The 22,531-nt window shown below is 36.4% G+C and overlaps 1 protein-coding gene across 7 annotated transcripts in view; it reads left to right on the plus strand.

Moving 5' to 3' along the window:
• p115 (General vesicular transport factor p115) overlaps positions 1-22,531 on the plus strand; it is a 72,488-nt gene that overhangs the window by 43,580 nt on the left and 6,377 nt on the right. For 3 of the 7 annotated variants that reach the window (XR_011335688.1, XR_011335689.1, XM_069843855.1), the window contains exons 12-17: positions 7,792-7,972; positions 10,288-10,478; positions 12,490-12,684; positions 15,252-15,332; positions 20,026-20,208; positions 20,290-20,374. Coding sequence is in view for 5 of the 7 variants with exons in the window: in XM_069843855.1 (XP_069699956.1) it covers positions 7,792-7,972; positions 10,288-10,478; positions 12,490-12,684; positions 15,252-15,332; positions 20,026-20,208; positions 20,290-20,343 (885 nt within the window). In the remaining 2 variants the exon portion in view is untranslated. Of the gene's footprint in view, positions 1-7,791; positions 7,973-10,287; positions 10,479-12,489; positions 12,685-15,144; positions 15,333-20,025; positions 20,209-20,289; positions 22,458-22,531 lie in introns of those variants that run through there. The other 4 variants (XM_069843854.1, XM_069843852.1, XM_069843856.1 and 1 more) reach the window with 2 other exon arrangements.

The raw sequence follows: 22,531 nt of genomic DNA on the forward strand, positions 1-22,531 counted from the left end.
AAAAATTGAAGTGGAAGGTAACTGTTTCTAACTGGCTGAAGAAAATGCTCGTAGTAAGACAAAAGGAATTTTTAAAAATAATTAATTATATATTTTGTATAGTATAAAATAGTCCCGTGCTGTGGCATCGTGGTTTAAGGCATCCTGCCTAGGACTCGCGTTATGGAATGCACGCTGGTTTGAGTCCTCATGGGGGAAGAAATTTTCTCATGAAAGTTCAGCCAGTGTATGGGACTGATGCCCACCCAGCATCGTGATGCACTTGGGGAACTACGATAGGTAGCAAAATCCGGTTGCAAATGCCAACTATAAGGGCTGGGGGGATCATTGTGCTAACCACACGATACCTCCATTCTGGTTGGATGATCGTCCACCTCTGCTTCGGCATGTGGGCGTGAGGCCAGCAGCCGGCTGGTCAGTCTAGGCCCTTCATGGGCTGTAGCACCACAGATTATTATTATAGTGTAAAATAAGCTTTTCTTGTTGGCTGTGTTCACCGAATATGTAATTAAAATTAAGTTGAAGAGTTTGAAAATAAAATTCTTTGTACATGAGCATTATAAACAATCTTTGTCATTAGTGGCAATCGTGCTTAATATCCCACATTATCGTACTAGTGCCATAAAATATTAGCATGACAACTAAAACGTCATGAATTCTATTAAGAAGGCATAACTTGTATCGTGAAGTTAACATTATGAAACGATTTGCCAGTGCTATAATATTTAATATATCAAATTTGTCATACCAACCTCTTTTTTCATAGACCATGATATCAAAGTACAAATTATTACAAATCTTATGTTATTTCTTTATTAATATTCTTTTATAATACTGTCTCTCGATTTTTTCTTTAGCAAATGAAACACACAAGCTTCATCTATAAACTCTGTAAGAAACTGCAATAGTGCAATGGTCAAAACAGCAGACTGGCCCCTATTGTAATCAGGTTGCAACATTTTAGAAAGAGAAGAAGATAGTTACTCTCTCACTTGCACATAGTGTAGCCAGTCTAGTATACAGTCACGAAGCTTGAGTTGTGAGGGTGCTAGGAACAATAGACTGTGCCAGTACTATTTTGCATTGTATGTAATGAGGCGATATTAGCGATCCTAGTGGTTAGCAACTATCCTTGGATGCATATTTACTATGTATAGAGCTTCGTGACTGTGTATACTAGACTGTGGTGTAGCCATGGCTAAGGGATGAGGGGGGCGAATCCTAGAAAAGTATGTATTTCATATGCTAGGAAGACGAGCTGAGAACAAGGTGGAAGTTTTCTTGGATAACTATAAAACTTAATAATGGTTTTGCATTGTGTTTCAACTTTCAATAGGGGTAGACAGGTTACTGTCCTCATATCTCGATCTCTTTCTGAAGTGTTTGTGCAAAAATTTACCCTATGCTACCTGTTTTACAGTAACAAAATAATGATACTATTGTGCTTTTAAATAAGCAATTTCTGAGAGACTAATATTGTCGGAATTTTTAGTCTGAGTTTGCATTAACAAAATAATAATTAATAACAAGTACAACCGATTAATTTTAATTGGCTCAATTATTTGATTAAATATTTTTGATTGATTAATCTTACAACAGAAACTGATCGATTAATCGATTAAATCCCACAAAACTAGTATTTTCTAAAGGTAATGGAATATAATGAAAGAAGAGAATAGTAATTAGTGAATAAATTTCTGTTTAAAATACAGAAGTGGGTTGAGCAGTGAGGCAGAGGCCACTAATTAAGCCCTGGAATGATAATAGAGGAAAAATTTACTTGGTTGACTGTTTTTGAGATGTATGGATTGCTTCCTTTCTGCACACATGTCGTTCAAATATGGGCTATAAATGTACCATTTCAATTAGTTTAATTATAATAGGCTCAACATGCAAATGGAATTACAGTAACTTTTTTTGTATTGTACTATATAATTTATGTTATTCTCAAATTTTTCTCACTGAAACTTCTATTATTATTATTATTCGGTTGAGAAGCTTTTATCATCTAGTCTGCTGTCAAAAAATCTGAAAGTTAGAATTTATGAAACGGTTATATTACCGGTTGTTCTGTATGGTTGTGAAACTTGGACTCTCACTCTGAGAGAGGAACATAGGTTAAGGGTGTTTGAGAATAAGGTGCTTAGGAAAATATTTGGGGCTAAGCGGGATGAAGTTACAGGAGAATGGAGAAAGTTACAGAACGCAGAACTGCACGCATTGTATTCTTCACCTGACATAATTAGGAACATTAAATCCAGACGTTTGAGATGGGCAGGACATGTAGCACGTATGGGTGAATCCAGAAATGCATATAGAGTGTTAGTTGGGAGACTGGAGGGAAAAAGACCTTTGGGGAGGCCAAGATGTAGATAGGAGGATAATATTAAAATTGATTTGAGGGAGGTGGGATATGATGATAGAGACTGGATTAATCTTGCACAGGATAGGGACCGATGGCAGGCTATATGAGGGCGGCAATGAACCTTCGGGTTCCTTAAAAGCCATTTGTAAGTAAGTAAGAAACTTCTATGTACATCTGTTGCTTATACGGTGAATATGTTATTGTTAACTAATGCTGAGTTATTGGCGATAAAACCATTAATTCTCTCGCTCTCCAATATTTCTCACACACAGTGAGTTTAGAGGAAAGCACTGGACATCACTGAAGTTAATTCGGAACCATTTCTTTCTGCAAACGGCACAATGGATAAAGTAGTAACGACATTGTATATTGTTAGGCAAGAAATATAATAAAGTAAGGAACGAATTAAACTTGTAAAGTTTGGGTGACAGAAAAAAAAACGTAATAAGAATGGAAAGGACGTAATTACTAGAAATAGCAATGGATTGGAAATCTAGAACAAAGAACCATTACATGCTCTAGAAAATGATGAAGTAATAAGTTTTAATTGGAGTCGGAACAAGCTATTGTGCCTTATTTATGAGACGGTTTTCTAAATTTATAAAAACTAACAAGTTTTTATCAAATTGATTTTATAAATTATACGATTCAAACAAGAACACAAATGTAAATTACTAAATACAATGATAGCTAGGAGTTAAATTTTTAGGAGTATTTGTTTCTTGACGTTGAGATGGGCAGGGCATGTAACACATATGGGTGAATCTGGAAATACATATAGAGTGTTGGTAGGAAGATCTAAGGGAAAAAGACCTTTGGGAAGGTCAGGGTGTAGATGGGAGGATAATATTAAAATAGATTTGAGGGAGGTGGGATGTGATGGTAGGGACTGGATTAATCTTGCTCAGGATAGAGACTGGTGGCGGGCTTATGTGAGGGCGGAAATGAACCTCTGGGTTCCTTAAAAGCCATTTGTAAGTAAGTAATTTGTTTCTTGGTGGCAGTCCACAATGAATGCTTGAAGTATGTCTGTACTTGAGAATGGTGTAGCATTAACATTTTGGAGAAATTACCATAATGTAGAGATTGTAAAGTCAATGTAGCCAAGGTCTTGCTTTATCATAGTTCCTGGAAACAAGGCCAGCAACCCATTCGCTGATAAAGTGACCTCGCTTTCTCTGATACTTACATATGGTTATGCATGTGTCGAGAATGTCAAGCTTCAAAGCATTACATTCATGCCTCTATTCATTATCTTCCCTCTTGTAGTAATTTGCACATACAAATCTTCTGCTTTCTGGATTTTTATCATTCAACTCATTTGTCATTACAGTTGATACTTGAAGACTGTTTTTTAACCATTTTACCATATAAATGTAATTGTTTTTTCGCCTCCTATGGAACATAATAAAATAAACTTGTTTTCAGTTTGTTTTGCGTATATCATGTAGGGCTAAGAACAGAAAAAAATAAATAAATAAATAAATTACCTATAACAATGTAGCTCTCAATAAAAGCTGTATGACACAAAAACTAGATCTGAGAAATAAATAATCTAAAGTTTTTAGTTTTACTAATACCTGAGTAGCCTTTCTAGTTGTCCACCATTGTGTAATAATAGCATGTCTTACTGAATGAGCAGACCTGGGTTCAAATCATGGTTGGGATTTTAACCGAAGTTTTCTCTCAACCAATTTAAGTGGAATTGCTGGGTAACTTTCAGCATTGGACCTCGGATTCATTTCGCCATAATTTATTCACATGACATTGCCATCATTACCATAGCCCGAGTTTGAGTTCACAGTGCATTATGCTGTATTTGTACAAGAGCACGACCATTTGGCAACAAATATCATTACCGTATATCATTCACAAGCATTCCCCAAATGCCAGTTGGTGATGAATGAAGAACACTGGCCTAGGAACGAAACCTGGATATGCAGCAAACCCTAGCATAGTCAACCAGTGTGGACTCGGAGTGTACCCAGGATGAGGGTTAGTGCAATATTTTCTAGGTTGCAGTGGTAGGTCGTAGTGCCCCCCCCTCCTGAAATTCCGTTCATTTCAGAAACCTTTCTAACGAAGGCACACTTTATGCTATAGACAAGGCAGATAATTTGTTACCACTACTGATAGAGTAATACGCTATTATGATGAGTTTAATTTGTACAGTAGTGGCAAAAAAAAAACCAGACCGACTCTTGTAGCTGATTTCAGAGCCATGTTCACAGTGACAGCACGATAGACTGGTAACTAAGACTTTCGTGATTCGAATCCTGCCTGGGAAGGAAACTTTTTTTTGTTCCTTATTCAAATTTATTCCCAATACTTTTCGATTGCAGCGATATTTTACTACTTAATTAACTTATTATTCCCAGAACATGAATTTTACCAGCTTATTTTCAAATGGCTTTCGAAATGGGCTACGTCAGCAGTCGAAACTACAACAATTTCAATAGATTACTCGCTATCTTGTGAATACAGGCATGGCGTGGCATGTGCAGTGGCTCATTTTGAGGACTTTGATTATTCTGTCGCTCCGGTTTTTTTGCCACTACTGTACATGAATGAGAAAATAATATTTTTCCTTCAAACATTCTAGTTCACCACCACCCCCGCCCCCGCTGCCACCACTACCAACAACACATGGACCCTTTGGTCCATTTTATGTCCATTGTTTAGCACTGGTTGCTTCATCGTTTCTGAAGTTTGTTCAGCTGGAAACATAATGTATGGGAGCAGACATTTCCCTTTTTATCTAATTATTTATGTTACTATTTTGCTCCTGTTTTTATACTTTGTGTGGAGATTTTAATATATTGAGTATATATAATATAGGTGAGTATAGATTTAATATAATTAATTACTTTTCTGTCATGTGTCTATGTCTTCACTCTAGTTTTTCTGTGGGCTTTATATACTCTTAACATTTGTATAATCACTGATGAACGTTATTGAACAAGTAATAACTACTTCACTGTGTTAATATTGTAAGTGTTGGTGGTAAATTACCTGGTTGACTAATTTCGATGTGGTTTTGAATTCTAGTCTAGGATTCAGAGGATGACGCAAACCACTTCGAAACTAGTCAACCAAGTAATTTACCACCAAAATATAATTATTACTTGTTCAATAATGTTCATCAGTCATCAGTGATTCAATTTATTATTTGTGTTTTTCATTACAAGTTGTTTCTTGATGTTACACATATACAGTAGGCCTACATCGAAGTTTTATTATTCTACTACAGATCTAAAAAAAAAAAAAAAAGCATTGTTTTTGTTTCTGTTCTTCTATATTTTTAAGTTCATCTTCGAACCACACACAAAGACTGGGATGGTCGGTTTAAAAAGTACATTGTATTTCACTTCTTATTTTATATGGGACTTCGATTTAGTTAAAAAGCTTTTGCTGACATTCTGTTAGGCTACAATCATATCCAACCTATCCAGTGGCACCGCGTGGAGGTAATCAGCTCAATTCTGCTCGTCCTTCTGCAGTGTCCAGCTAATGAACAGGAAATAACACCTCACTAAAAAGACACATAGAGCGGATCAAGAAACTATTCACCCTTCAGACAATCCTTACACAGCCCACTCTCTGGCCCTTTGCACCCAAACTGTACTGTGGACACTGTGCTATCCATGTATAAATCAAGCATAAATGAATTTGTGTTTCTTCTGTTTCATACATATACGCACACATACACTGATTTTTGGTAAATATTACATCAAAGGTAGTTAAAACTGTTGATTTATATAATTATTTTATTTTATGTCATATTTTGAATTCTTTTCTACGCAAAGCAAAAGAAGAACTTACTTCTGTTTTGGATATATTTGAATTTTGTGTGCAGCTGTTTGGGAAGTGTCAACTGAAAATGCTGTTATGATAACTTAGTCATCAGCATGTAAAACATAATTAGCTTCAGTTTTGTGTTCTTTTACGTGACATAAATTTACAATACATGTTCTCCGTCTTTACTTCCCTTCTGAAGGAAGCCATCCAAATACATTAAAAATCCAATATAATGCGGCTATCATGGGAGAAATACTTGCCCGTTTGTTATACATTATCCGCAATCACTGAGTCTTTTAATTTACCCTATATAAGTGAAACTTTTGAATTTTTATATTAGGTTGATGTGTAAGTTCGTAGCGTTCTTGTTCGTCATCACAACACTGCATTGTTCGGAGATTGCTTATAGTTTGTCATTTGTTATTTGGAGTTGTGCTTGTAAATACGTCTTGAATTTTGTGGATTTGAAGAAAGTTTGTGCTATTTGTAGGCTGAAGAAGATGAAGTGTCAGGTAGAAAAAAATGAACACTTCTGATATATTCTTCTGTTTGAGTTTAATAGAGGAGCGAAGGCAGCGGAGGTGGTTCGAAACATTTGTGGCATGTACGGGGAGAATGCGATCGGAGAAAAGACTGCAAGAAAATGGATCGTCATTTCAACACACAACATCCTGTACAAAAGTTGTTGTCCATCCACAGAAAATGATGACGTGCATCTGGTGGGATAAAGAAGGCATTGTGTACTACGAATTGCTTCCCAGGAATATAACCATAACTGTCTGACATTTACTGCCAATAACTCGGATGCCTTAAGGCCGCATTTGAAGAAAAATGACTGGGAAGGCTGTATCAAGTGCTGCTGCAACATGATAATGCATGCCAGCACTCCTCTCACACGACGAAAACAGCTATTCAGGAGCTTGGTTGGAAGGTGATTCCACATCTCCCTCCATATTCTTCTGATCTTCCATCTTTTCTGTTCTCCATCCAAAAATCTTCAAGGGAACTCCTTTAATAACGAAGATGCTTTGCAAACATGGCTTGACTATTTCTTTAACTTCACACCAGCAGATTTCTTCAAATGCAGAATCGAGAAATTACCTCAGCATTGGCAGAAAATAATGTAGGAGAATATATTACCGATTAATTTCTGTCTTATATTCATCTAAAATAAAAACTTTTGTCATAGCAAAAAAAAAAAAAAAAACGCTATGAACTCTTGTATCAACAGCAATGATTTTTTCAGAGGGTGTACTTTCTATCGCAGTGTATCTGAATCTGAAGTATATTGATCCACACTATATCAGGCTTTTTTGCAACTTTTATCACCTATTGTTAAATTTAAACATGTAAACTTTGAATCTGAACATAACGAAAATTTCATCAAACAAACTTTGAAAGTTTCCATTCACATGTTTCATGTTGAGTGCCGTCTCACAATGGAGGTTTTCTGACTATAAACTTGTTCAAGTTTTAAGGTGTTCCATAGTCCAAATAAGTTTCAGTTAGGTATTTAAAAGCATAAGTAATAATAGTTATTATTCATCTCTCTTCCAACTTCCTCTTACTGTTTGTTTCTCAGGAATAGTAGGATAACTTTATAAAAGTGATTGCTCTGTTTTCTGTAGGAGAAACTAAGACAGTTGGTGGAAAAGCGTCTAGGCCTAGAAATGTTCCTAGACAAGCTGGGCGAAGTCTCGAAGCACGAACTGTACAGTAAGGCAGCCAAGCAACCCCAGCTTCGACCCAAGCAGCCCAGTGAACTACTTCTCGACCACGAATTCTGTCGACTATTTAAGGCCCTAGAAGGTAAATGATAATTTATATCCTGGAAAATTGACATCCATATCGAACATAAACACTTCTTAAAGATCTTGCACAGGTAAAGTGATATTAGCAGACTCTAGTGACTGAAGGGATTGTTGTACATGGTTTTCAAAGCTTCTGGCATGGGGGAATTTTGAGAAGCTAATGAGAGAATGAGAGGGTTGTTTGCTACTGAGGACATAACAGGTGACAGATATACAGATGTCGATATTGTCGAAGGTTCTGGCACATTGTGACCAGATTTTTTACATAAAAAAACCAGGACACCCTTATGCGATAGATTCTACTAAACTGCCAAATTACTCGTACAAACTAAATTCAGTTATCCCTGATTTAATTTCTATGTTAGGAAGAAACATAGCTCATAAGGACAGGAACATTGTTCAAATGTTTTTTTTTACTTGGTTATTTAACGATGCTGTATCAACTACAAGGTTATTTAGCGTCAATGGAATTGGTGATAGTGAGATGATATTTGGCGAGATGAGGCCGAGGATTCGCCATAGATTACCTGATATTTGCCTCATGGTTGGGGAAAACCTCGGAAAAAACCCAACCAGGAATCAAACCCGCGCTTGTATGCAACTCCGGACTGGCAGACAAGTGCCTTAGTGACTGAGCTACACCGGTGACTGTTCAAATGTTTATGACTGGAGGAATTAATCAGCACAGAGATGAACCTAGGCTGCTACTAGTTTCTTCACAATGCCTTTCATTGTAAAATGGGCCAGCACATTCACTAAAATCTTCTCACAGCGCAGCTGCAAGTAAAGCTGTTCCTATTAACTTCCTAACAATAGTAGATCTCCAGTCTATCGAACGAAAATTGCAGTTATCAGATTTAGGATTTTGAGTATTCTACCATGTCCAAATCTAGATGAAAGACTAAAGACTCGTGTAACTAGAGTTATGTTCATGATGTTATAAGTGAAAATGCCTTCTTCCGTTCCTAATTTGAATTCTTTCCCGCGACCATTGGTTTGAAAAGACATAATTTTATTAGAAAATGATGGTACAGTTATTTTTTATACTTCTTTCTGTTGATGTGGTAATTGATGTCTGCTCTACAACCATGTGATATTGAAAATGTTGAATTATACAGTGTAGAAGTTAAATTCTATAAGTGGGTGTGCAAAAAACAAAAGAATACTAGTATTTGATGTGTTTTATTTGTGTAGAAAATTATTTGCGATAAGGGTTCTAAGTTGAATTTTAATTTATCTCAAAATTCATTTTTATTACTTATCTCCCTTTACCCAAACACCATCGATTGTTTCAAGTTGTCTAAAGAAGCAGGCTCTGTCTCAAGAACGTGCTGTTTCACATTATCTCCATAGTAAAATGTCAAGTTCTGAGGTCTGGAGACCGTGGGGGTCATGGCCAGGTTCCTTCTCGTCCAAGCCAGTGCACAATAAACGTGTTGAGTTTCTGGCGAGCTGTCATTTGCAGTAGTGCACACAGATATTTTGGTTGTACTGGGAACATTGACTTTGAATATAAACTAGTCATGTTTACCTGATAATAAAGTAACAATAAACCTGTATCATGTCCATGTTGTTGTTGGTCCAATGTCTAGGCACATGACAATGAAGACATTCGCTGTCTTACACTGTTCTTATAGCACTACAGCTTCGGTGTGTAACTCCTAGATGAATGACAGAGTTAAGTACCTGTCATTGGGGGAGAAGGAAAGAGAGGGGGAACATATTGCATTCCAATTTAATATGATATGTTGTTATTGTTAACTAATGGTGAGTTCTTGGCAATAAAGCCATTAACTCTCTTGCTCTCCAATATAGGAGAGTGATGTAGCAAGAAGTATATGACTGTTTTAATGTAGACACCATATTTTTATGTCATGGCTGTTACACACAATCCCCAAATACACCTGTCATTGGTTAGCAGGTCCATATGACCTTGCCAGGGAAATTGTTAAACAACTCCATGAACCATATCCTCTCTTCACCACTTAGGGGACGCTTATGCATGCCATGGCAGGTCAGCATGTTGAAATGGCATTGCTTCCATTTTTGATGGAACAGTTATAGCACTGTGACTAGGTTCCCAGACCCTTATTTGTTAAGAACAAGTTGCACCATGGGAAGGTGAGGATGGAATTTGAGTAGGAGAGGTTATGGAATGCACGTCACTATTCTTTGCAAACTATTTAATATGATGTAATTTTCACGGGAACTCGCATTGCTTGACTAAGTTCTCGTAAGAATTAAATATTTTCGGGATAGATATTCGAAGACGATTTTTGGAAATTTGTTCATCTGATGGGATGATGGTTGTAGGTATGGTTGTGAAAGCTGTCACTCCAAAGCCACTAGATGACCTGGTGAACGGTTCATCAGAACTGTCCATGTCAGCATCAGAGAACAGCCTGCTGCTGCAGTACAAGGACTTGATCCGAGAGCAGGACCGTAAACTGCAGGATCTCACTCAGACAATGGACAGACTCACCATCGACAAGTCAACATTCCAGGTTACAAGCATTCTTTGTTCTCCTTTTATTTTATGAAGTAATTTTTATCTTCTCATTATACCTACAGTACAGGAAAGCTATGTTAAGTACTAAATGCTTGACTTGTTGGAGTGCTTGTTATTCTGGTAATGTGAGGAAAACAGATGTATGATTTGAAGTTTACTGTTGTTGACAATACAGTGCTCTAGGATAAATGATGTCTCCAGACCTTAAAGGCCCCTTACACGCAAAGACTTATCTGGAAGTAAGTCTGTGCAAATCTAAATCCACAGGCAAGTCTCCTCGTGTATGGGCGAAAAGTATCGAAGTCTCCAGACTTCGACTGCTTGAAATTTTTCAACTGTAGCGCTCTCCGAATTAAGCAGCAGAAAAAGTAAACATAGAAACAAACGATACTGCGAGCATCTAGTCGAGATTTTATTGTTACGTTTTGGAGTTCTCTGTAGCAAAATGGTGACAAGCTATGAAAGTTAAGATTTTAAGGAACTATTCTCATGCATTTCCCTTGTCCACACTAAGGGGAAAATCAAATAAGTTATAACACTTATAACAGCGAAATTACAGATATACTACTTAAAAATGACTAAGGAATTGCAAACAAATGAACACAGAACCATGGAGGAATAGTATTTATCGAATGATCGCATTTCTCCATGGAAAATAATAAAATTGTCTTCAATGACCTCTTAGTCTTCTTGGTGAACTCTGTGTCTACAAGGTAAGTCTGACCATGTCTGGGCAATCATAGAAATGTCTGTACATATGTATCCCTAGGTAAGGGTCCCTTCAGTGGTGCTTCGAATGTGCGTTAGTTGCGCTGCTTAATACACTAAATTTTTGTAGTAGAGAATTTTTCAGTCTTCTAGTGAACATGGACATAGAAGGAGATATACTTTTGGAAACTTTGTTCAGATGGAGAAAGAACAGACATAAAAAGAGTCGGGGGTTCATCCATTAGTTTTGGAAAGACTCAATCGAGGACTATTCCATACCTTGTTTGATGATTTACATCAAGACGATAAAAAATATTAATTCAAAATTACGCAAATGAGGGATGGTATGACATAAAATGTATTTTTGTTTAATATTTAAGAATTCAAAATTAAATATAATAGGCAGCAAACATGAAACCATTCGTAGCACATAATTCAACCAGTAGCCTATACTACAATAGGTTCTGTAGTGTAATGGTAAAGTCAAAGGCCGTGGTGTAATTAAACCCAGGTTCGAACCTGATTTCATATCGATTTCGAGATTGAGTTGGTATTGAAAGATGCACCAACTCCACAAGAACGTTGGGACACTGTTTTGAAGACATGTAGAATGCCAAACTTAAAGAATACGACTGAACACATAATATATACTCTTCCAATTAGCAATACTCATTTGGAGCGAGATTTTTCGCAAATGAAAAATCGCTGGACTGATGAGGGGAACCAGATGAGACCAGAACTTTTGGAAACAAAATTCTTAGTAAAGACGAACTTCAATATGTCCTGTAGAGATTTTTTTATTTTGTTTCCACAAAGAACTGTTAAACAAAAGCACAGGAAGCAATATGTATTCTTTTAAACTGTAATGTTAATGCAGCCTTCAATGTCACGTATTTTAACGTTCAGTCAAAAATTAATACAAAGGTAGTAAGCCTAATTCTAGTTGTTTATAGTTGAGCTTGAAAATACAAATGTACTTACATTGAAATGCATTTCAAGTTTTTGAACTGTACATTTATTTTTAATGTGTTCCAAATTTCCGTCCCCTGGAACTGGCAACCCTATACGAAAAACTAGTGTATCCTGAGAAAATCCGTCTTAGTACCTTTTTTCACCAGAAATTTCAGTTGGATTCCCAGAATTTGAATCTGGTCTTTAGCACAAAAGTTGAATTCTAGCTGTTTGGCTGATAGTGAACTTAGTGATTGGGTGGTACAATTAAGTGTTGCTTTCTGTAATTTAATATAATTAGGTTTGCACTTGTAGATTTGCAGCAGCTATTTGTTCTTCTTGTGCAGGTGCAGATAGAAGACTTGAACTCTACAATATCACAACTGAGGGATGAGAACATGCTTCTTCGTGCACAGGCCAGCACAGGGTTGGAGGGCACCAGCGCAGGCTCAGAGGCACTCCGCATGCTGGAGGAGGCACGGACAGAGGCCCAGCGGTGGAAGGCACAAAGTGAAGAGAAGGATAGCATCATCCAGAGGCTGGTGAGTGCTTTTTGAAAGTGAATTATATAAACGTTTAACCCTCTTAAGTGCCAGTTATATTTCTACAATATATTAACCCATGTTAGTGGATAAGGGAAATTGCAAAGCCATTAACACAGAACTCTTGTTTCATGTACTTCAGGAAAGTTTCCTAGAATGTTTAGAAGCAATATGATAGTACCTATAAGCTGTCAATAGTTTTATCGTAGGTGAATGCAATAGTCGAAAAAAATTTACACTTGATAAGAAATAATAGTTGTGTGATAAAGCTTCACTTATCTATCCACCTACCATTTATCCATAAACTCATACCCATCCAACTTAATTTCTCATTATTAAACTACACTGACTCTCATTGGGCTATCTAATTGTAATATTTTATTCCAGTTTCTTATTTTTTATTCTATTTTTTCTCTCACCACATTTGTAGCAGCAAACAATGCTATTTTGCATCTTCTGAGTGAGGCACAGTCCATATGCTTTTCTGTTCAGTAATGGAGGTACACACGAAATTGAAGTTCAAAGAACATGCGAATTTCCTAATGAAAATATTTAGTTCTGCAATCCTTATAGATGAGCCATCACTGATGATATTCATATCTGACATGTTTCAGTAAGTTGCAGTCTATTATGTACTGTAGTGCAATGATCTTTACTCAGATGCCAATTTCGTCTTTTTCTGAGATCTATCGAGTGAAATGAACTTTCGTCACAAATCAGTATATTATTATTTTATCAAAAACTGGAGAATTTGAGAATTCCGTATGGAATTTCGTGCTAAACTCTCTCTTGTTAAATGTCACCTAAATAAAATTCTGTATCTCATTTTCACAATATGACTGTTTGTCTTCTCATAAGTGTCAGGCGATCATATAAACTCTTTTGACCAGGACTGTACTTTTAATTTACAATAAGTTGTGTAGAAAGGTCAGTTATTTCCATAACTATTGTACAAAGACCAAAATCTGTTTACGTTGTTCTTAGTGTAGATCTATGCATTGTTACATTGTTTTTTTTTCTTCAAAAGACAATATTATGAGTTACATGTAGATACAAATATTATTGCTCTTAATCTATTACGCAGTATTTATACTCGTAGTAATATTTACATAGTGCTCGTGACTTCCTAGACGTGCACTGTAGTCTGATAAGGCTGTCGTAGATGCCTAATATGAGAAAACTGGAGAGTCCCGAGAAAAACTGTAACTGCAACCTTGTCTGCCACAAGTGTCACTATAGATTTTTCAATGAAAAAATCTCAGGGATTCGAACCTAGACCACCTGCGTGACAGGATGAAGGTTTGATCACTTGGTCACCACAGGGGTTAGAAATATTACTTAAACTCTAAATCTAATTCTTACATTGGGAGTCTTACTTTTACAATGGGAGTGTTATGGCCCATCACACTTACATGTCACGCTATGGCATATTAATGTATTTTTTTTTTAATCCAATGCCACCAGGTTGTCTTTTCGACATTTCTGGTCTTCTCTTCTGGCCGTGGCTTAATTGTAACCCACTTCTGAGGTTGGGGCGCCTGGAAGGCGAAGTTACATTACCCCGATGATGTGATAGGATGATTATGATAATGTGGTGCCAGGAGAGGTCTTAAATCTAAACTTAACCTAAATTCCAGACCATGGACGAACACAGGAATAATCCCCTTTAAGGAAAAATTCCTGTGCTCTAACCGGGAATCGAACCCGGGACCTCATGAACTATAGCCAGAAGCTCTGACCACTAGACCATGAGGATGGTCAAATATATAGAAGATAGAATAACAGCACTGAGGTAATAGTGCTGCTGCTGCTACTGCTGCTATGGCGCCACAGCCCAATTTGAGCCTTGGCCTCCTTAATGTGTCTCTTCCAATATTCTCTATCTCTGGCCTTCGATATTAATGTATTTAAGTGAGAGGCTGCGAAGCGATGCAGTGTAGCGTTATTAGTATTCATTGGGAGAAATATTTTCAGTCGCACATCAGAGTCTGAAATTGCTGGGTAGACGCTCGGGTTTTTCTGTTTGGGGCTGAATTGTTGGCGAAACAATAGTCAGCTGTTGTTTTATATTGCCTATCTGTGTATCTTAACTTCTTTATAGGTCAGAAACTAAAATGGATTGTGAAAAACTGATTAATTTGGTGAAGAAATATTCACGAAAAGCCACAAAAATGCTGTTGTAATAATAACATAATGCCCGGAGGGAAATAAGTAACATGCTAGGAAACACTAACAGGTGAGAAAATGGTTTTAATCCACTTTGTTTAAACTGCTTCACACCACATATCTTCTAACGTGAGCAGAGACTAGAGAAAATACTAGCGTAGCGCGATGTGCCATGACAGTGCTGCAGCAGTCTCTCCTTTGTCTACATGTGCAAGAACTTATTCCTGTCTTCAGATCTTGTGTAGTTTATTGTACTGTAGTATATTTTTAAAATGGCTGTTCCATTTATTGCAGAAGTGCATCCACTTCACTGAAGGTGATCCAACCAGGATATGTGTTTGTGCTCGTATAAAGGCTGGTTAAAACTTGAAATCAAGTTAATGCTTGTCATTATCCACCAGGATGAGCAGGTCAAGTCACTCCTGGAGACCAGGCTGCAGACAACATCTCTGGACCAAGTGGCTGCTAGCGGTGACAAAGAGGTCAGTTGCCTGGGCAAGTTCTGCACTGTCTGATGATGGTCCATTAATCAGTAGAACCCGAATTTTTTTGGGTTTTCATGAGCTTCATTCCAGCCTTTTTCATTTATTGAAAAAAGAGCCTTTTGTTAAAAAAAAAAAAAAAAAAAGCCTTTGTTACTTGCAGAAACAGTATCCACACTCAAGTATTATGATTATTAATTATTTGTTGCTGTAATACATTGTTACGAACATCATCAGACATTGGCTATTTAAGCACTTAAGGGGGCATATACACCTTCGGAAGTAGCTTTTTCTCTCATAGTTGGTTGATTCTACGATTAGAGGACATTTTCAACTTCGTAAAAAATTATTTTTGAAGTTGAAAAAACAAATACCAGAACAAGTTTTTTCGGTACTGAGTCATATTTTGATGATATATAGCCATCAGAGCTGAATTTCATAAACAACTGTTTTTTTTTCTCTCATTAAAAAGTTAATGCTCCATGCTAATGACTCAATCCTTAATTCTATTGCTGAGATCTTATAGAAAATCTAAAACCTAATAAAAACCAACTTGTAAAAAATCACAATTATTTTAATATTTGTGTGTTTCGTAACTAGGCTCTGTATACATAAAAATTGTTACTATGAATGTACTAGCAAATGTCATTTAATTTTAATTTAGTTTGTTTCATTTGGACTAATAACGTATTAAAATATAAATAACAGATGCCTCAGTAAAAATTAAATAGATGTATCATTAGCATGGCAAAGCATTATTGGAATGGACAAAATACATGCATGCTAATGACAATTGGTGATGTCCATTCCAATGACAAAGTAGTCACCTTTGATTTGTCTCTTCTAGAAATTAGGTTGTACTACCCCCAAGTTGAACTAACTCATTCGTAAGTTAATGAAAGATTTATAATTATTCGACACTGCCGTACTTAGTCTATTAGAAATCACATTCAAGAACGATCTGTGTCGGAAGAAGAACTACACTGTACTGTATTAGGAATGGAGTACTGAACCTAGAAGTTCTATTGCTCAAATCCTCGAGGTAGGTGTTTCGCTAACACACACCAGCTGACTAATTACTCTGTTTCCTAGCAGGTAACCCCACTTGTTCCTAGACATAATTACACACACACATAGGCCTACATATAAAGATACAGCCTAATATGAACATTTTAAAATGTTAGAGAACTCTATATGCTCCTGCGGTACTGGTGACAAAACAGTTGTTGTTGTTTTCTAATGCCAGGCGTTTGACAAAGTCATTTGACCTCTTGCACTCCAATATTTTTCAAAGATATTATCATGGCCAGCCACTGAAGCACAGATTTTGAGGTGTTCCGAATCCATTTCTTGGTTTGAGTTGCACAATGGGCAGTTAGGACTGATATATTCCAATTCTATGCAGGTATTTGGCCAAACAATCATGGCCTGTTGCCAATCTAAATGCAGCTACAGACGATTTTCGTGGTAAATCGGGAATTAACTGTGGATTTTGATGCAGAGAGTTCCATTTTTTCCCTTGAGATTGTGTTATCAAATTTTGTTTGGTGAAGTCTAAGTATGTAGATTTAATAAATCTTTTCACAGAGTAATATGTAGATTTAGTAACAGGTCTGTAAGTAGCAGTGCTGCCCTTCTTTGCTAAAGCATTCGCATTCTCGTTTCCCAGGATTCCACAATGGGATGGTATCCATTGGAATACAATTCTTTTATTGAGTGATATTAATTGAGAGAGCATTTTAGTTATTTCTGCTGTTTGAGATGAAGGTGTGTGTTTAGAGACTATTGATAGAATAGCTGCTTTGGAGTCTGACAATATAACTGCATTTTTAAATTTACTGATGTGGCATAGAAGATTCCTGAGACTTTCACTTATTGCAATGATTTCACCATCAAAACTTGTTGTTCCATATCCAAGAGATCTATAAAGTGAGAAGAGACAGCACATAACACCTGCACCGGCACCTTGTTCTCTGGAGATCAAGGATCCGTCAGTGTATAAATGAAGCCAGTTTTGTGGAGGGTACCTAATATTAATTGTCTCTAAAGACAATTGTTTTAGTATTTCAGTGTTTACTTCTGATTTTAGTATTTCTTCTGTTAAATTTAGATTATATAATATTTTATTGTTCAATTTTACAAACGCAAAGAGACGTCTACCAAAAGTGCATTTCACAACAAGGCTCTTGACATTCAACATTTCAATAAGTAAATGTATTATATTATCATAATTTTACTATTATTACATTGAATTATACATAGTCCATGCTAATGACAATCAATTTGCATACTAACCTCAGTTTCTGAAGAAAAATATTTGTAGTAATATCAGTCTCACAGTTTTCATCTACAACACACTGACACTTGTAGTCTGAATCAGTGTCATGAAAAGAAAATTCCCTTTCTTCCTATGGCCAAATTAAATTCATCCATGCTAATGACATAGAACTTGGGAGACAAAGTTCATAGCCCCTTATTGCTCTTTTATTGATGGAAAATTACTCTTTGTAACAAATATTAATTATAATACCTATATTGAAGTAAACATACGTTTACTACATAAAAATAACACGACATTTGGGAAAATATTTCATTTGAACTTCAACAGGCCAAATGAGGGACATCCATGCCAATGACAAATTGCATATATAATATTTTTTCCTTTCTATTTTGCAGTAATTTTGCAAGACAACTTAGGGGAAACTGGAGGGGTACAGACCCTTCTTTATTGAAAATTGTTTGAAATTTTTCTGCCAGCACAGTAAAGAGTTTTATGGAGCTGAGACATGAAACTATTTCCTAATTGTAGAATCACCCACTTTTCGAGTTATGACCTAAATCATGAGGCTGTATCAATTGACTCGACCATTTAAATGTGTACAAAACTTCTCATCTTCAGTAAGTTCGTCGCTCATTTCCTTTAACTTACGTTTTCCAAACCCATTTTCCTCGGTAACGTTTACATTTTTTTAAGATAAATTCATAAAATTTTGCATACGAGTGTATTTCATACTGGAGAACAAACCCTGCCTTTAGCACTGATTTATCAAATTCTTTTTTTAATTAATAATTCTTTATGTAAAAATAATACATAAATTTTATAGTTCATAACAAAATAATCAAAACAACAAAAATATATATATTTATATTTATTTATTTTCAACTGATAATGGTAGGGTTTGTTAACACACTCATTCCGAATAAAACAGAGAAAAAACATATTCGAAATTTTACAGACCCATAAACAGAATTTGGGTCACTTGCATTTTCAAAGTTTCAATTAAAAGATACTGCACATGCTCCCTGCACAAATTGCAATCCCCCCAATTTAAAAATATAATTAACCTTAACAATAAAAGTTTTTGCAGTTTAAAAATTGTTCATTAATCTAAAAGTATTGTGTACTCACTATACTAAATTTCAGAGCAAAATTAATTCAGGAATGGTCACTGTGCCTTCAAAATCCGCTATGTGCATTTAAACAGATTTTTCAGGAGAAAGAAACAAGCATTGTCACTTTAATTCCCTTGATTTTCAAAGCTGCTTGCAGTGTAATTTCAATCATTACACGAAAAATGATGAAATTATACCGAAGGTAGCTTTCTCCTGAGAAATCTGTTTAAATGCAGACAGTAGATTTTGAAGGTGCAGCGACAATATGTAGAAATTAAGTTTTGAATTTTACTAAATTTTACTAGCGAAAGGTGTGCATAGCCCTTCAGTACGAATGCCACTTGATATACTAGAGTGAATGTGTGTCCGTTTGGAAGGGTTTCTAGACCTGGTTCACAAGATTTTTTTTCTTGCGAGGATATCTAAAATGTAGAATGTATTCTGAATGCCCACAGGATATTAAGAGACTTCTCGATGCTGGGTGGGCACCGATCTCATACACTGGCCGTAATTTCATGAGAAAATTCCTTCCCCCTTGGGGATTTAAACCAGTGCACATTCGATAAGTGAAGTCCTAGGCATTATGCCTTAGACCATGATGCTATGGCACGGAAGATTTGTAAATAAATGTTTGTAAAGTTGAAACTGTCCTTTTATAATCGCTCATTTCTCTACTACACTCTATATTATTATTATTATTATTATTATTATTATTATTATTATTATTATTATTATTATCATCATCATCATCATCATCATCATCATCATCATCATCATCATCGTTGTTGTTTTTGTAAAGTTATTCCCTTCATACGGAATGAAGGCACAAGGGGAGCATAGCATTAGAGCTGCATGCTTCCTTGACCTCAGCACTAGAATGAGGTGGTATGGTCATCACAATGCTCCAACCTCTTTTACTCTCAGGAAAGACTCATCGTTGTTGTTTTTGTAAAGTTATTCCCTTCATACGGAATGAAGGCACAAGGGGAGCATAGCATTAGAGCTGCATGCTTCCTTGACCTCAGCACTAGAATGAGGTGGTATGGTCATCACAATGCTCCAACCTCTTTTACTCTCAGGAAAGACCTAATACTTAATTTGACAGGAGGCTGATCGGACCCCACAACCATTCTGGAAGTTTTGACAATGAGAAAAATCTCACTACCACCCTAGATTGAACCTAGGACCCCTTATCTGTAGCCAGTTTCTCTATCAACTGAGCTACTCAGTCATCATTATTATGTAACAAGTAAAAATAAATTAAAATGAAATAATTCTTGTGCTACTGATTACATTACAGAAGGAACTACAGGTAGTCAAGCAGCAACTGGCAGCAGCACAAGAGAGAGTGGCAGAGCTCGAATCTGCAGGTAGTGAGCTGGAGAAGTTACGGAAGGACCAGGAAGATCTGCTGGAGCTGCTTACAGACCAGGACACAAGACTGAACCAGTTCAAAACACGATTACGGGAGCTGGGGGAGAAGGTGAGGTTAGACACTTGAGCTTGCACCATAGATACACAATCATATCTTTCTTTTACTCACAATGCTGCCCTCTCCCGACAGGTGGATGAAGATGAGGAGGACGACTTGGAGGGCTATGATGATGACTCGGCATGAAGCCGCTAAAAATGCTGACAGAGACCCGAAGGTAACGAAGACTCCAGATCACGTTGTAGTACTTTTCAAACTGTTGAAAAGCACTAACCTGTCTGCTAAGATAGTGAAAAGATGGGAGGGGGGATTGTGACCAAGATGGAGGAGCGTGCAAGGTGATTTCGGTACTACAGGTCTCTACACACGGCCGTTCGTTTTAAAACTCAAGTGTAACAGTCAGTGCAATATGAGTGATAGACTTTGAGAACGTATAATGTAGTGCTGTTATTGTAGCTGTTGCACTAGCAGAGACCATATAGTATGAAGTAGCAGCGTGCCATAGCAAGATTGTACATTCCCAACTCCCACTCCTATAGCAATGCTGCTGAGCATGCCGCACAGAGTGCAGTGACATGAGCATCTGTCTCGATACAGCCCCTCGATTCTTTGCCTTGGTTTCTGCGAAATCACTAAGACACTGGTTTCAAAACTGCGTTTAATGAAGTGGTCTACACCTGGCACACACATTGTTATTATGCATTTAAACTATGTTCTTTGTAAAAACTGTTGAGTCTACTCTTCTTCTTCTTCTTCTTCATGTTGAATAAATAATTAGTGTCATTTAAGTTATAATCAGCTGTTTCTGTACCAACACATCTTGGCTTTGACTTTGGCTTTATAATTTTAAAGAGTTACAACGTTACAGCAGCTTACCATACAAACAAAAAAAGTTGGTTGGTTGGGTGGCTTGCTGGCTTCCAATGCCGGTCACTTGACAAACATATCTTCCAGAACTCCCAATGGAGTCGTCCAACCAAGTCAACCATTTGATAAAGAAAAAAAAAAAAAAATACAGTCCTCGACAAAAATTTGGCGCCATTCTTAGAGTAATTTTGGTTGGTAATTTTTACACCAGAGCTTGTACCTTTTCTTCTTTAAGCCTAATCTTTGACCTTCCTGGTATTACCGAAACCAGTTGAATTTTAATCTTTTTCCTACCTTACTCCTGGTTTTTTGGTGCTCTTAAAACCAAATTACAATCAGGGCCTACTATTGTAAATATTCTCGCCGTTTTTATACCATAGCTCCTATAAAACAAAGTAAATTCTGTGAATTTTAATATACGAGGAAGAGTCAAAAAGTAACTTTAATAATTGTTTTATTAATTGAATATGTACAATAAGACTACAAACACTTCATCACTTTTCAACATAGTCCCCACTACGTTCAATGCAAGTCTTCCTGTTATACTATGTTGAAAAGTGATGAAGTGTTTGTAGTCTTATTGTACATATTCAATTAATAAAACAATTATTAAGGTTACTTTTTGATCTCCCTCGTAGCTTTTGGTTTAGAAATATTTTTACATTTATTACAGTTACCATAAATGAATACAGACCTTGCTACACAAGGCTCTGTCACTAACTTCACCGATGAAAATTATACTAAGTGTCTTGTCTTAGACTGCCAAATAGTTTTGTCTAGAAGTGTATGAGATTCTTATCTCAAATACAACTGATGTGTAACTTTCAGATCAGTGTATCGTTCAGACGAAATTTGTGTTTCCAATTAAGATATATGACATGCTAATATTGTTGCAGTTTTGCTCATTACATTTGTTTCACTCAAACTGACAATCATATTTCATTCTTTCATAATGACTCTTTCCTTCTTTCTCTCCCTATCACTCACTGCTGATAAAAAATGGAAATTCATCTTTTCTTTGCCCCTGTCTCAAACAGACTTGATTAGATAACACTAATTAATTAAAAGTTTTGGAAGAGTTCTTTCTTAGGCTGCTAAAAGAATGGCTCTGACAGCTTCCATAAAGGTGGAGAATAGAAAGTCCAGAACTTAGTCTGCTCATTAAAGGGTGTGATATATATTACCGTGGCAATTCTCAGCATTATTACATTATCACAGTGTGCTTCTGTCACTTGAGAGTGCACCAAGCAAGTCTGTGGTGTGCTATTGCCTTTATCTCTTGAGGATTTTAATTTTTATTATGGCTAATCTTAGTATATATATTGTAATCTAGTTCGTATAAGTGCATCTTAGGGATAAGACTAGACAAATATAAAGTTTCCAACAATTGCATGTGGTGCTTGTCAGTACCACTGCAAAAAAAAAAAAAACAACTGTCAGAGCCATTCTCTTGGCAGTCCCATGTAATGTTACTGGCTCTTCTCCACTGGTCTCTCCTTAATATCCA

Source organism: Periplaneta americana, chromosome 13 (assembly GCF_040183065.1).
Source record: "Periplaneta americana isolate PAMFEO1 chromosome 13, P.americana_PAMFEO1_priV1, whole genome shotgun sequence".
Lineage (NCBI taxonomy): Eukaryota > Metazoa > Arthropoda > Insecta > Blattodea > Blattidae > Periplaneta > Periplaneta americana.